The sequence below is a fragment of the Saccostrea echinata genome, unplaced genomic scaffold, assembly GCF_033153115.1.
Source record: "Saccostrea echinata isolate AGI-Se365-2 ecotype Australia unplaced genomic scaffold, CSIRO_AGI_Sech_v1 ptg000002l, whole genome shotgun sequence".
Taxonomy (NCBI): domain Eukaryota; kingdom Metazoa; phylum Mollusca; class Bivalvia; order Ostreida; family Ostreidae; genus Saccostrea; species Saccostrea echinata.
Window position 1 is genome coordinate 8,104,941 of NW_026889751.1, and position 16,557 is coordinate 8,121,497.

General features: G+C 33.2%; 1 protein-coding gene across 1 annotated transcript; it reads right to left on the bottom strand.

Annotated features, from left to right (window-relative positions):
* Positions 1-304: 304 nt before the first annotated feature.
* On the bottom strand, positions 305-12,931 carry LOC133171556 (probable ATP-dependent RNA helicase DDX52). The gene is made up of 16 exons (XM_061306326.1): positions 12,814-12,931; positions 12,651-12,723; positions 11,626-11,780; positions 11,060-11,245; positions 10,754-10,897; positions 10,215-10,308; positions 8,248-8,320; positions 7,439-7,508; positions 6,972-7,105; positions 6,255-6,345; positions 5,505-5,627; positions 5,102-5,252; positions 4,243-4,318; positions 1,907-1,978; positions 1,392-1,481; positions 305-621 (listed from the first exon to the last, which is right to left on the bottom strand). Exons 1-16 carry the CDS (start codon positions 12,898-12,900, stop codon positions 549-551), a joined length of 1,692 nt encoding a protein of 563 aa, XP_061162310.1. The 5' UTR covers positions 12,901-12,931; the 3' UTR covers positions 305-548.
* Between the last annotated feature and the right edge of the window lie 3,626 nt (positions 12,932-16,557).

Here is a 16,557-nt window from a genome sequence, read left to right on the forward strand (position 1 = left end):
ACGATGTAAAAGATATTACATGCATTTTTGAACACATGATCAAGTAAGTTTCTCTTAGGGGCCTGAATTCTGGAACCAAGGAAGATGAACCCGACAGTTTTAGCTGAGATTGTCCTGGTTCATAGAGATATACATGTATAAAGAAAGAAAATTAAAGATTTTATGGGGTTTTTTTTTCATAAAATGATCACCTTTGCAGGCCTATGACCAGTGAAGGACTTACTGCTCATCATTATCACGTACACATTTATCTGATACATTTCACAGAGTAAATAGAAAGATTTTTTAGGATTTATTTTTAATTTAGGAATATAACTTAGTCCCACCTCAGGTAGAACCTACATGTACATGTAATCTGAATATCTGCAATATCTCTTGAAAAATAATGTTGAATAAAATATTTTTCTTTGACAATTTCCTTGGTAAATTATTTCATCCATCAACAGTCTTGTTAAAAATTCTTGTAAATAATGTTGAAAATTCACCACTTTGAAAATCTGATCCTTGGAACTCTACTGATTCTGTCCGATTAGTTGTATATGTATATCTCAACTCTTCATCTGATCTTTTTTGAGTTTTGCTCGTTTCACTGGTCTATTTTTGTCTTTTGAAGTATATTTCCTACAAAACAAATTTCAGTAGTCATGCAAATATCCATAGCACCATCTTGTTACTCATATAGTATAAACTATTATTACATTTTCATCAGTGAAATACTGTGATTTATTTATTGAATAAAAGTGATATTCTCTCATAGTGTGAAAGGATACCAAAGTGATATTCTCTCACAGTATGAAAGGATATCAAAGTAAGTAAAAATAATTTCTGGCCTATTGTAAGATAGAGATAGTTACTGTAACTAAATCATATTGATAGAGACTAAAACTGCCAATTTCTTCCAAAATATGTTGCTAAAATCCATGGTACAACAAACTTGTAACTGCTAGGCTATGACGTCTCAACTATGACGTCACAGTCTATGACACTGTGTTAAAAAAAGACAGAGGCAGATGGGAAATGGCAAAGAAAATGTAATAAACAGAAAATTCAGTGTTTTGTAGTTGGATATGGAATTTATTTCACTCATGAGACAGGAATTTTTTTTATATTTTCACTCGTGCTTCGCACTCGTGAAAATATAAAAAAAATCCTGTCCCACTCGTGAAATGAATTCCATATCCAACTACAAAACATTGAATATCCTCTATTAACATATAAACATGCTCAAAGTAATTTGGTATGTCAATATTTAGATTATGGAGCCCTCGGAATTTAATGAAGGGGTGGCTTCCGTTTTCTTAAATGCTGATCTTATGAGCCATGCAGGGAGCTGTATAAAAATCTGACATTTATTATTTTATCCAAAGAGTTCCATTGCAAGAAAAAATTACCTTTTTTTGTTTATTTTATCAATGTCGTACTGTGATACGGTTGATATCCGGTCTCGCTTTGGCACTCTCTTTGCTGCTCTCCTTACTTTTCTGGAAAGCAACCATAAAAAATCTAGAATTATTTTTCATCTTTATATGCATGTACAATTGCAAAAAATGCTGACTAAAATGTTACACAAATTTTACATTCTATGCCATTTTACCGTATCATCATATGTTTTTTATTTCGACAATTTTTCTCTTTTCCAAAACTTTGCTTTGTCCAACTGTAACTTCACTTAAAATTTTACAAGTGATAATTAGAAATTATTTTTATTACAAACATTGAAATAAAAGCAATTATTTTTGTGCAGAACAGACTCTGGGGCCATAAAACTTAGGCGAGCTCACTTTTGATCTCAGTCTCACTTTTCCACAATATATTTCTTTTGTAAAAAGTTAGACTGAGATCAAAAGTGAGCTCATCTAAGTTTTATGGCCCCAGAGCCAGATCTTTATTTCAATACAAGATTTACTTGTTTGGACGTCTCATGTCTAACATATAACTAGGCACTGGACACCCAGCATTCACCATCACTCTTGCAATACTGAAATGAAAACCAGAAGTCTCTGATGAGACTGTAGCTCTACTGGTCTGTTTGTATAACAAAAGAAAAGTAGCACTTGGATTTGAAACATTGCAACATGCAACAATAAATAGAATTATGTATCTTGATGTAGTCTACTTTTGTGACAAGTTATATTGAAATCAAATGAAAACTAGGAGTAGTAGCGTTTTGAAAGTATTTCAAGGAAATTTCTATTTTTAGTACCGGTAACCATGACAACACCACTCACCCAAATAAAAAAAAACAGAAATACATATTATGTATCGTAGTGTATTCTAACTGTGTGCCAAATTAGATTGAAATCAGACCAAAATTGTAGGAGGAGTAACGTTTTAAAGGAATTTCACAGAAATTTCTATTTCAAGTAACCATGGCAACACTGTTCATCGAATTCAAAAACCAATGCAATAAATTATGTATCTTAGTATAGTCTTCTTGTATGCCTAATTATATTAAAAGCAGACTAAAACTGTAGCAGGAGTAGTGTTTTAAAGGAATTTCACAGAAATTTATATTTTTAGTAACCATGGCAACACCGTCCATCGAAATCAAAAACCAATGCACTAAATTATGTATCTTAGTGTAGTCTACTTGTGTGCCAAGTTATATTGAAATCGGACCAAAACTGTAGGAGGAGTAGCGTTTTAAAGGAATTTCACAGAAATTTGTATTTTTAGTAACCATGGCAACACCATCCATCGAAATCAAAAACCGATGCAGTAAATTATGTATCTTAGTGTAGTCTACTCGTGTGCCAAGTTATATTGAAATCTTACCAAAACTGTAGGAGGAGTAGCGTTTTAAAGGAATTTCACAGAAATTTGTATTTTTAGTAACCATGGCAACACCATCCATCGAAATCAAAAACCGATGCAGTAAATTATGTATCTTAGTGTAGTCTACTCGTGTGCCAAGTTATATTGAAATCGGACCAAAACTGTAGGAGGAGTAGCGTTTTAAAGGAATTTCACAGAAATTTCTATTTTTAGTAACCATGGCAACACCGTCCATCGAAATCAAAAACCAATGCACTAAATTATGTATCTTAGTGTAGTCTACTTGTGTGCCAAGTTATATTGAAATCGGACCAAAACTGTAGGAGGAGTAGCGTTTTAAAGAAATTTCACAGAAATTTGTATTTTTAGTAACCATGGCAACACCGTCCATCGAAATCAAAAACCCATGCACTAAATTATGTATCTTAGTGTTGTCTACTTGTGTGCCAAGTTATATTGAAATCGAACCAAAACTGTAGGAGGAGTAGCGTTTTAAAGGAATTTCACAGAAATTTCTATTTTTAGTGACCATGGCAACACCGTCCATCGAAATCAAAAACCGATGCACTAAATTATGTATCTTAGTGTAGTCTACTTGTGTGCCAAGTTATATTGAAATCGAACCAAAACTGTAGGAGGAGTAGCGTTTTGAAAAATTGTTTACAGACAGACGGACAGACAGACAGACAGACGGACGGACGACGGACACCTTACTATCGCATAAGCTCTTCTGGTCTCTGACCAGTAGAGCTAAAAAAGCAACTGCTTAAATAACTCCACAATCATTTGCTACTGAATACATTAACCAATAGATGGTGTAAACATTAAATTTCAAAGGATTTCAGCAATCACTCTTGATCCCATATTTTATGAGGATAGCCCTCTATTCATTGTCTTATTCACTAAAATCTGTTCTTTCTATAATCACATAATATACAAGATTTCTACTTGTGTCCAAGTATTGCAGAATTTGAAATTACATAAAAATCTCAAAAAATGAAATGACAAAAACATACGGATCATATACTCCTGAATTTCTGTATCTTAAACATTGAGATTTCAAATACCATAGATACATATATGTCAAAATACCATAGATACATATATGTCAAAATACCATAGATACATACATGTTTATGTCAAAATATCATAGATACATAAACCACAGATACCTATATGTCAAAATACCATAGATACATATATGTCAAAATACCATAGATACATATATGTCAAAATACCACAGATACATATATGTCAAAGTGAGCTGGAAGTCCTAACCCATTCCTTTTTTTAACCTCACTCTCTAGAATCTTCACGTATCTAAAAGTTTGATCCCAACTCAATCGAGTTCAAGATAAAGATGTTTGACTGCATCTTTAGTAAGGCTTTGTATACACAAACCCTTGTAAATGGTACCAAATACATAATAAATCTGCACACTTCTTTGCCAGACAAACAGAAAATTACCTCCTGAGATAAACAGAGTCAGTTTCTGTGAAAAAAGTAATGGCTTTTCCTGATCTTCCTGCTCGTCCAGTACGACCTAAAATGACAGTCATCAGAAATTTCAAAAACATGAATCTATACAGCATAAACAATTTTGCCTACTAAGTCTCACCAAAAAATAACTTTTTTTTTCTTAAATAGAAAATAATATCAATGTCCTTTTTTCTGTGGGGTCATAATTCTGCAAAACCACAATTTCTGTTCAATCCATGGGTAAAAAATTTGGATGATTTCTTGGATTGCCATTTTTAAGTTTGCTGTGACAAATTTCCTTGGAAAATTTGTGACTGTGTACCAAGGTAGTGTAAATCAATCCAAAGCAGAAAAAAAGGATGTCTATAGTAATTATAAAATATAAAACTCCCCACAAGTTTTATAAGAGAGCTATATTCAATCTGTTAATATTTTTTTTAAAGTTTCTGGAAGTTTTCAGGGTGTTTTATTATTCAAGGTAGAGTCTTACCCGGCCATCTTTAAGTGCTTATCTACTTTTCCCTCCCTTCTTTCATGGAAACAAGCATTTAAACTTGATTTAGATACTGTAATCATTTCCAATGAACATTTGGTAATTACCTATACCTCTTGAAATATTTTGTTGTGAGGAGATGAAAATACAGGTGCTTATCTTCCACAAAAGCATCGTACTTTGGGCTTTTAAAAAACATTACCTCTGATTTGATTAGTTTGTAGTTTGAATGATTTAAGAGTCAGCCAGCAATTAACTGATATACCAAGGGAGAGGTTTTACACAGACACTCTTGCCTGCAGTCCAATCCCTTTTCCTACTGGAAAAAAAATGTTGTTTACATGAATTATTTACCTATTCTGTGAATATAACTGATGGCACTGTTGGGGAAATCATAGTTAATAACCAGATTAACGCCGATAAAATCAATTCCTCTTCCCATCAGCTCTGTGCAAATCAATATCCATGTTTTTCCAGAGCGGAAATTTGTAACTGCATTATCTCTCTAGGAATATAAAAATATACAGTATAAATATTTACTTAAAGCATAAATCATTCTGTTATTGCATATCCTAAATTACATCTGAGACAAGGGAGGTTAATCTGTTTTCACACCCTTTGTAGATAAAAAATGAATAATTCATGCTACAATTAAAGGCAAAATTTGAATTATTCATGCAAAATTTAAAGCAAATTTAAATAATTCATACAAAAAAATAACCATATTTGTCATCATTGGTAGGAATGATGGAGTTACCTGCTCCTGTGTCTGATCACTGTGTATAACATCTACATTCATGCCATCATAAATCAATTCATGAAAGAGTTCTCGAGCTCTCTCCTTTGATTGTACAAATATAAGAACAGGAGGCTGCACTCCCTGAATAGAAAGAAAGACAGCGAATTCAATGGAGATCAAAAAGCATGATTCTATAGATAGCTTCAGATCTGTAGCTTGCTGGTCTGAAAAAAAAAAATTGGGATAGACAACTGGTCATCCATCCCAATTTTTTCAATCCAGCAGACTACAGATCTGCAACTAAAATCTAGATACAGTGTATCAAGATTGCGAGCCTCTCAAAGGGCCCAGATTTAAATAAATAAAGAGGTCATATCAGTAACCCAGACTTGCAAGTACATGTACTTAATTGGTGAGGAAATTTCTTTAACAGAAAAAATTTTCTTTCTTAGTGTAAAGGAGCATTTTTTTTTTTTAAAAAAAGAGAATAAAAAGAAACCTTTTTTAACTTCAACCTCGACCTTTTATACTGAAACTGGATCAAGTTAATAACAAATTGAAGTTTCTTTGTTCCCTGACCTTCAACTGATCCTGGCATAAGGTTTTGACACTGAATCCTCAACATGGTGAAAAAAGAAGTGCCTATCACTTTTAGTTTAAAAGTTATTTTCAAGCTAATAACACAGTCACAAAGAAATGCATGTACAACTACCACAACAACCATCAAAACTATTACCCCCCCTCCTACCTTACACATCCAAAGTTTACCTTTCCTATGATATCACGGACAGCCAGTAATTTCCCAGCTTCTGTTCCCACAAATTTTAATTCCTGTTCAATTGTTGTTGTAGCAGAATTCCTACAAAAGTATGAGAATGTATATGTTTGATGTTTAAAATCATTACTTATCAATACATATGTATGTACATGTACATGTATATACCACATATTCACTATTTGTCTGATAATAAAGAGGAAACATACACTATATACATGTAAAGCTACAGTGGCAAGGGAAATCACTCAGGCATAACTTTCTGCAGCACTGTTTATTTTGAGTACTGGCCTGTGGGTCATTTTCAAATGAAACTTATTCTTCAGTCCCACAGTAAGTTTCCATTCAATTCAAGTAAATAACTGAGTTAAAGATTTTTGTTAAAAAGTTTATCAATTTAATAAGGCAATTGTTGAAGATATATTCCATTCATATTTAAATATATTTAAATTTACAGCGATCAAATTTTGTCCAATGTACACTTCAGTATTACTTCCCACATCATATATAATGAGAGAAATAATACCTGAATCGTGCAACAAAACGCGATTCCAGTAAATCAAAGTCTCTTACAATGGATGGATCTGTAGCTCTCTGGTATGTCTGTCCAAATTTTCTGCCCCAGAGAGCTACAGTTCTGTAGCTATGTACTCACAAGAGTCAAGTTTAAATATATGCAGCAATTTACAAAGTGATACAACATGACTTACTTGGCACCAATGTAAACTTGCAATACATTATCCAAGTTCAGCTTACACCATTCCTCTACTTCCACTGCGAAAGTGGCACTAAACATCGCTCGTTTTACATTATTGCTGTCACAAGCTTGATAAACCTTAGCCAACTGAAAAACCAGATCACAATTAGGTTATGTGAAGATTTTCAGTAAAAATATACAAATAAAAACTACCAAAAACAGCATTTTGCTAAACATTGAGTTTAAGACATAATACAGTAAAACATGCTTATAGCTAAAACACTTATAATGAATTGAGGCTTAAGCGAAGTGATTTTCATTCCGAGTGGCTTTAAAATATATTGTAAACTAAACAAATTTAATGAATTACGTTTATAACAGAGCAAAATTGCCCATCCCTGGCACTTCCTTACAAGTGTTTTGAAACACTACTGTAGAAATACTGTAAAATCATTTCTTGGGGAAAAAAAGAAAATGTACCTGTTCTCTGAAGCCTGTTTTACCATCCTCAAATAATTTATCAGATTCATCAATCACTAGCCATTCCACACTGAAATAATCAAAAAAAAAATTCACCCAAATAAGTCATGATAAAGAACTGATGCTTGAATTCACCCCATATTAAATTCATTCACTTGTGATGAGGACGAAAGATTGAGTACTTAGTACTGATTGAGACTGATGTGAGGAGGCTTGAAAGTACTTACTGACTGAGATTGATGTAAGGAAGTTCTAAAGTACTTACTGAGTCTGATATGAGGAAGTTCTAAAGTACTTACTGAGTCTGATGTGAGGAGGTTCTAAAGTACTTATTGAGTCTGGTGTTAGGAGGTTCTAAAGTACTTACCGAGTCTGATGTGAGGAGGTTCTAAAGTAATTACTGAGTCTGATGTGAGGAGGTTCTAAAGTACTTATTGAGTCTGCTGTAAGGAGGTTCTAAAGTAATTACTGAGTCTGCTGTGAGGAGGTTCTAAAGTACTTATTGAGACTGATGTGAGGAGGTTCTAAAGTACTGATTGAGTCTGATGTGAGGAGGTTCTAAATTACTTACTGAGTCTGATGTGAGGAGGTTCTAAAGTACTTATTGAGTCTGATGTTAGGAGGTTCTAAAGTACTTACCGAGTCTGATGTGAGGAGGTTCTAAAGCACTTAATGAGTCTGATGTGAGGTGGTTCTAAAGTACTTATGGAGTCTGATGTGAGGAGGTTCTAAAGTACTTACTGAGTCTAATGTGAGGAAGTTCTAAAGTACTTACTAAATCTGATGTGAGGAGGTTCTAAAGTACTTACTGACTGAGGATGATGTGAGGAGGTTCTTGCTGAAGCATGTACACTAATCTATTAGGTGTAGAAACCAACACATCTGTAAGAGAAAATTAAATGTATGTAGTTAATTTAAATTAAAATGGCCAGAGAATGAAGGTTAGATACATTTCTGTAAAAAAAAAATTATAACTGGATACAGGGAAATTTTCACCCCTTTCACCCTACTCACGGGTTGGCAAATTCAAAACAGGGCAAATTCAAAGAACACAGTATAATTTCTTAAATAGAACTGTGCCTGGCCGAAATTAAAAGGGGGCAAAATTGTTTGCAAGTGTGAAAGGGCAAAAATAACATGAGGCGAAAATAACCCTGTATACAGTAATAATTGACACCCTACTCTAGTAATGAGGGGCTGTCATTTGCAAAAGAATTTTGCTTTGCCGTGGAGGCTCTTAATCCCAAAGTAAAAGCATGTTCTTTATTACATGTATGTATAGATGCTAAGAATCAAACTTGACAGCAAAATGTACATTTTCTCTAAACAAGCATACAAGGTTAAAAAAAATCATCAGAAAGACAAACAGGACTGAAAATAAAAATGCAGAATAGAAAACATACCCTAAAACCTTGAAAATAAGCCGGATTTAATAATAAGCCGGTTTCGAAAATAAGCCACCTATTTCTTGCATTGAAATTTACTCGAAAATAAGCCCGTTTTGAAAATAAGCCAGTCATGACAATTAATGCCATTTAAGAAAAAATTTAAACTAGAAATTGTTTCGTTTTCTACATGCAAGATATTGAACACAGTGTTATTTTAATTATTTTATTTTATTTTATTATAAACATTCCATGACATTAATGATTTTATTTAACAAAGCACGAGATATTATTGCATTATATTTTTTTTTCTTTTTAGCTAACGGAAATCTTGAAATTCATTACATGTCGTCTTTATCCTCGCAGAAATAATTTTATTTTAACAAAGCACGAGAGGCTGTTGAATTTCAGTTTGAACAGAAATCTTTATTTAGCAACGATAATCATGACTTTGTTCTTCGCGGCCATCTTCGAAGATATATCTTATTTTCAACAGAGCTCGAGTTATTTTAACAATTAAGTTTTAACAGACTTGATATTTCCTTTTGATTATGAACAAATGTTATTAATCGATCCCTCAATTATATCAATAAAAATAATCAAAGCCATTGATAATAGGGGTGTTGAGATAATCATAACAATGGCTTTAATTGGGACGTATATAGGGGTATTTACATTGAGAATTGAAATAAATTTTCACTGAGTTATTAACCGAGTGTCTACATGTGCATTATGATTACGCAAGCACGTGGCAAAGGAATGTGTAAACGTCAATAAATAACATCGTTATATGGCGGCTTGAATATGCAGCTAAAATTAATTTTAACTCGCTTTCCAATATCATTTAACTAACAACAGATTATAAATCTAACATTTTTAACAAAATTTACGTTCTAAGAATAATTTATTAAGGTTTTAAATATAGCGGTAAACAACAAGAAATTGGCCATACTACAGTATGTCCGAATGATAGCCGGGCGTATAATATGTAAATATAAATGTTGTAGTTCACAGTCGATCGATTATAATTTATTTATTGTTTTGATAATAAGCCGTGATTATTCCCTCGTCGCTTACCGGTTTTTTGTTTTGATAATAAGCCGCGATTTGAAAATAAGACGGTTTAGAAAATAAGCCCCCACTTTCTTACCAAAACTGAAAATAAGCCGCGGCTTATTTTCAAGGTTTTAGGGTATGATCAGAAAAGCTTGTTTTGGAATCTGTCTTAGGTGAGGTAGAAAGTCCTTTTAATCACTAGGTCAGATGAGCAAAATGCTCACATTAGTCTCTGGCAGGTGAGTTCTCTGGAAATGTTTATGTCAGTACAGTGTTTATGTAAAAAATTGTTCACAGATGAATCATTATCTTGGAAGGAAAATGAAACTGCTTACCAAATTTTTTGACTTGTTTTTCTGTGGTAGCCTTGTTAATGTAATGTGCTTTTAGTCCTACACCCTCAGATAGCCTTAGGAATTCTCTGTATATCTGTTATTAGAAAAATGAAAGAAATCTTTGTAAAAAGAATTTGCTTGCTGTCATTCCTGTATATTTATTGTCACTTAAAATAAAACACCATGAGGCTCATGGGACAAAACAAATCAACAAAATCATCATCCTCTTTCCTAAAAATTATTATGTGTAAAATGTAAAGAAAAAAAAAGAAAAAAAGAAAGATAATAATAATAATAAAAGAAATCCCTATTAGAGAAACTGACTTAAAGGTGATGAGGTCAAAATACTCAGAGTATGGAGTAAAAAAAAGGTTCTGGAGGCCCAATAATTACCTCCTAGGGATGTGTGCAAATCATGATGACTTATACTCTACTGTTAAGCTGAATCTTTTTATGCTTTGTGGAGGATTGTGATTTGTGGGAAAGAGATGTAAAATGATTATAAAGAGTATGAAATGGTTTTTACTTCAAGGGTTCACCTGTTTTGCTAATTCCCGGGTCGGAGCCAGTATAAGAGCTCTGTACCCCTTCTTTTTGTGCTCCTTCAAATGATGCATGATGGGAATAATAAAAGCTGCAGTTTTCCCAGATCCTGTTGGTGCACACGCCAGGATCTCCCTTCTCTAAAATATGCACCAAATTTCTGTTAGATAGTTCTATACAGTAGAATATGGTTCAGCAAACACACGTATAATGGCACTTAACACTAGGTATGTTTTACTGTAGCTTCTTTATAACATTAAAATAGACAAAAGTAATATGTACATACAAAAGTTCACACTAACTTGCATCATAGCTGGAACTGCCTGCATTTGAATAGGAGTTGGTTTTGTGTATCCCACTGTTGCAATGTTTTTTAATATTTGTGGATTAAGTTCATATGTCCTTGCTAACTGTTCAAAGTTGGTACAGGGGTCAGGGGGGTCCTCCCCAAAACAGTGGATCCTGTTCTGATTCCGGATGTGATTAATCTGTCACAGCAAAGATGAAATGTTTATTACTATAGAATTTATATATCCAAAATGTAATGTGATGATAGTTTTAATCAAACAACCATTTTCAAACAATAAATATATAAAATTAATGGTTAATTGTGATTAAAATAATGAATGCATTGGAAAGGGACCCTGCTTAAAAAGACTATGGTTTACTAAATAATGTATATTCTTAAGAAATCAACAATTTTTTAAAATCATTCAATATTTAAGAAATGAAAAACTAATTTTTATGTCCAGAATATCTCCTACAAAGACAAAAATGAAGATTATTTAAAAGCCTCAACAAATCCACTGACTTTGTATTAATTCAAGTAACTTTGACAAGATTAACAACATTTTAACACTGTACATACCTTTTCTTGTTTGCGTTGTGCAAAACTCTGCTTGGACTTCTTTCGTCTTACTTTCTCCCCCTTTTTCTTTAATCCCTGTAGAACAGTGAGCTCAGGTTCCTCTGTGTCCTCCACCTCCTCTGTCATTGCCTCCTCCTCCACTTCTTCCTCTGAGTCTGGGTTTCAATAATAAAAATGATGGGAATCGGTAAGAATTTCATAATCAGTGATTGGTTATATGTAACTAACTAATGATATCTCCATATTTTTAAGCTGCCATCTCAAAATGTTATTGAATGTTCCTAAAATATTCTTTCCACTATTTCTTAAGATTTTCTTGACAACTTCAAAGTCACACAAAGCAAACTCCATGATCGATTAGTCAATATGAACTGAGGCAATATGCATTATTATGCCTACAAAGCCAACTAGCTGCAGATCGTGGCTTGCTGGTCTGAAAAAAAAATAGGATAAATGACCAGAGAGCTACAGTGCCACCCATTGAAAAAAGTGTACATTTAATGTGCATAAAAAAGTGTGCTGTTTCTTGATTTAATTCTCCTTACATTTAAATTTCCATCTCAAAATATTACTAACCGTGTGATCCTAACATATTCTTTTACTATTTCCACAACAAAACATTCCCCATAACTGTTGCTAAAAGCCCTCCTGGGCCTGAAATTGAGACCATATTAAATTTCACCTATTTAGATGACATTTTGGATGGCAAGACAACTTTGCAGTCCAACATGCTTTAGGCAGATATCAACAATGAGAGCATTTAATAGAGGTCAAAGGAATTTTAAAATCGAGCTTTTGTGCAGTTGAGTTAAGAATTTGAAGAAAAAAAATTAGATGGGAGTGCAACTTTCTGTGTACAGTAAATATGCAGTTCTGTCTTGGAGAGCTACATTTCTGCAGTATACAAAGCCCTGCACATTAATGGAAAAAGACACATTCTGTTTAAATATTGTTATGCTTGCCAAAATGGCCAGACGGTCAAATATCAACATTTAATAAGATTGTCTCCACAACTTATACTCTACCAAGATCTAGTTTTTCAGTCTCTTCTCGTCTTTTATTTTCCGATACAGTCTGCACACTTTGGGTTGGTAAAAGCTGTAAGACAAAATGTAGAGTTAAAGAAGAGAAAACAAGGAGAAGGTAACAACTGGAAAATGTAGAAAAGAATATTGTTTATCAACTTACATTTAAAACTTGTGCATCTTTTTTGAAGCGGCGGTAATCAAATTTAGTACCAACTCCAAGTTTTCGAAACAAGCTGAAACCGTCCATGCTGCCGGAAGTTTACAAGACGTGCTAGAATTTCGAACCCGACTTATTTTTCGGTGCATAAAACGAAGACATATATGCATTTTATTCCAAAAAGAACAAGGTAGAGCTAAGACAATTTGTATCTACATAACCATTTTTATCACGATTTCAACTTTTTTCATTTAAAATTCGAATATCTTAATGTAAACGAAAATTCGTTTTGTGCAAATTTAGGCCGAGGCTATCCGCACGACGGTCGTGCTAATTACCGGTGTTATCCGCACGACAGTCGTGCCGATTACTGTTGTTATCCGCACAACGGTCGTGCCGATTACGGAGGCTATCCGCACGACAAACTCTGAAACAATTTTATAATTCTTTTTGTTTATAACTTTATACTATTTATATTTGCATATACTTTATTTATAATTTTTTTGTTTATAACTTTATATTATTTATATTTGCATATATTTTATTTATATAAATAAATTTTTACTCGGTGTTTTGCTATTGTGTGTAGAAACTCAAAGCGAATTTAACATATTAGACGGACACAAAAAGTGAACTTATCCCTAACTCTTCAGAAATTCCTAGTTCATTGAAGTGCTAGAGTGTTTGCCGCGGCATAATTAAGATTACGATTTTTCAAAAAGAAAACAAAGGCCTTTTTTCGAAATACGACACTCAAGTTTCAGTTTTATATATTAAAAAAAAGCTTCTGGACAGTCTGAAACTGATGGTTAATTTGCCCCATTTTGCGTAAGTGGTGGCATTTAAAAAAAAAACAAAAACAGGGTTTTATTCCTTTATTCCTCTGGAATGTGTATGGGTTGGAGTGGGTTGATTTTAGATAGAAAAAAATGTCTGGAATTTTTTGAAAATTACAGTCTTGGAATCTTTGCTTTTAGGAAGAGTATAAAAAAGACTTTTTTATCTGCTTCTCAAATTTTAAGGGAATTTGAAATACGTGCAGTGTAAGGGTTATTTGAAGTGTCACAGCATGGCTTGTACACTACGAATTTTCCTGATTTTCCAGGTGAGTTGAGGCAGTGAAATTCTTTAAATTAATTTTTTTGTTATAAAGGAGTACATTATAGCGAGCGCAGCGAGCTCAATAGACTAACGTGTAAGAACAGAGAAAATTCGGAATGAAATCTGTACATACGTCAGGCAAATTTTCTGGGGCAACATTCCCAGAATTCCTTCGCTACCAGGGTTCCATGCGAAATTCTTACAAAACATTCAGAAGACCAAGGATAATTTAGTCAGCCCACGGGCTGACTAGTTATCTTACGAAGAACTTCAAATGCGCTTGCGTACTTTGGAATTCTGGGTAGTCTAGGTCACCTACACGCTTACGGCATCGTTTGAATTGGGGATCAAACGACTTGCGTGACCACCTGGGAAGAGGTTTTTGAGTAATTCACTCTTTTTAATTTCGTTTCAGTAAAATCAATATTGATTAAACTATGAAATCCCCATTTTAACACCTAATACCGGTAAACTGTTATTTGAACTTAAAACATGAAGGCCTTTGATACTGATTCAGTTTTTAAAAATCTTCCTATATTGAAGCAGAAGCTTAGTACTGTCTTTGGAGTTTCAAGTTTTGTAAACTGGTTCGTTAGCATCAAATATCATGAAACGTGTGTTCTGCGCAGCGAAATATAAATTCATTTAATGCAGCGTTTGATGTGTCATTTGAAACTGTTCTGTAAAGTATATCTTAAAATTATTTTACATGTATATACACTCAGATCAGCAGCATAAATATTGGTTTATTCCAGATTTTGAAGTCGTTTATTTTTACTTGTTTTACTTTCGTTTTGAATAAAGCATTTCGATCCCGATGTCAATTACCGAGTAGGTCAATAAGATTTGTAAAGGTATGCGGCGGATAGACTGGGCAGACACAGCTGACTTCGCTTTTTATATTGCTTGGGATCTCCAATAAGTTCACCTGTTTATCATTAAATTAAAGCATTCAATTTATGGAAATTCAGGTTTAATGTTGTTTATTTTGTTTCAATCAAATGAAGTTAGGTTTAATTTTGAAAGTCAGCACACTAAAATATAAAATATAACGCAAAGTAAAGACTAAAAGAAGGTCCCTTTTTCGGCAAATATTTATTTTCATGTTCTAAAAATCACTAGAAATTGTATATAATGATTTCAATAAGGACGTTTAGAATGTCTGTCAATGAATCAAGGGGATAAAAATGTCTCTTCCATTACCTAAATGCAGTTGCCGAGAGTGATTCAACCGAGACAATCTCTACCAGAGGGCATCCTGCAAGCTGGTAGGGAATTGCTGACGTGAAAACTTCATCGCTCCTGGAGTTTAAGTTTGTTGGATAATACGTTGTGTTTGATTATATACCTCCAGTTCTTTGTTGTTAATTATTGTGTTTTTGAAATCTATTAAGGACAGATGATACAAATTTTTATTAAAAAAATCATGAAAATAACAAACAATCGTATCTTCTCGAGTCTCTCGGAAAAAACACCTCGAATATATTAACATTGATCAGCGGATGCAAAAAAATATACAAAATGGAGTCGCTTCCTATTTATTAAAGTATTGGATAGACTAAGTTGAAAGTCCCTTCTTTGATATATTTTATGTAATATTTTTACATCCAATAAAGTTTACCTCTACATTGAAAACGGGTCCATCTACATTTATTTCAAAAGTTCATGAAAAGAGGTTTATCATGGACGCCTACGTAACACATTTGAGGTTATTTTCCCGCTTGTCGGAAAGGCTTGAGAAGTGGCGCTTGAACTTAAATAATCTTTTTACATAAGTAAAAATAATTTGAGCCTCATAGATTTTTATTTTTCATTCTCCGTTTCACAATAACGTGATTTTAAGTGAAAAAAAAAATCCACAGATTAATGAGGATGATTTCAGAGGATAGAATTTTAAATGTCATAGAAGGTTTACAATTTCTTAATATTTTAGAAATTTTATATTCACATCGTTTACAACCTAAAAAGGTCCAAAAATATATACCATTCGAGGCATCCATTTTTCTTTTTGTCTGTATCATCTGTCCTTAAGTCTTATGAATGCGCATTTTTAGCTTTTTTAAATAAATAACAATAAAAGTAACCTTTGAGTAAATGTCAAGATTAAATGGCAGATCCACGGGCGTGGTGGTCCAGGAGGTTCGAACTTATGAAAGTCTTAAGAAGATCAAAGAAAGAGGTCATAATAAAAAAAAAAACTTAATAGAAAGACTTAAAACTAGCTAGACGTTGTTACGTACTAGAGCATAAGAATTGTAAATGGGATAGGGAGTTAGAGGGTTGTGAAAACTATACCTACATAAATGTACATCTATGTGGCGACCCCTTCCCCCTCTATTTTATTCATAAAATCCTAGATCAGACTAATGAGATCAGCTTTACTGACTTTTTAGGGAATTCTGCTACGTGAATTTGAATTTCGATAATGAAACCTTCTGTTTTGTTTTTAATTGACAAAATAATGCAAAGATCTGCATGCATGGGATTGCATTGAACCCCAAACCCTCTCCTCCCATGCCGAAAAACTATTAAGAAAAAAGTTCTCAGTGACCAATTCCGCTTTATATATATATGCAAATTCTTTCTGAAAACATTTTCCTTCAACCAAATTTCTGTTTCCTGATGCTTTAAAATATTATCTTGGAG

Coding starts and splice junctions, on each gene's coding strand:
- LOC133171556 (XM_061306326.1), bottom strand. CDS start 12,900: ATGGACGGTTTCAGCTTGTTTCGAAAACTTGGAGTTGGTACTAAATTT. Junction 12,724..12,813: donor AAGATGCACAAGTTTTAAAT/GTAAGTTGATAA, acceptor TTTGTCTTACAG/CTTTTACCAACCCAAAGTGT. Junction 7,106..7,438: donor AAACAGGCTTCAGAGAACAG/GTACATTTTCTT, acceptor CTGGTTTTTCAG/TTGGCTAAGGTTTATCAAGC.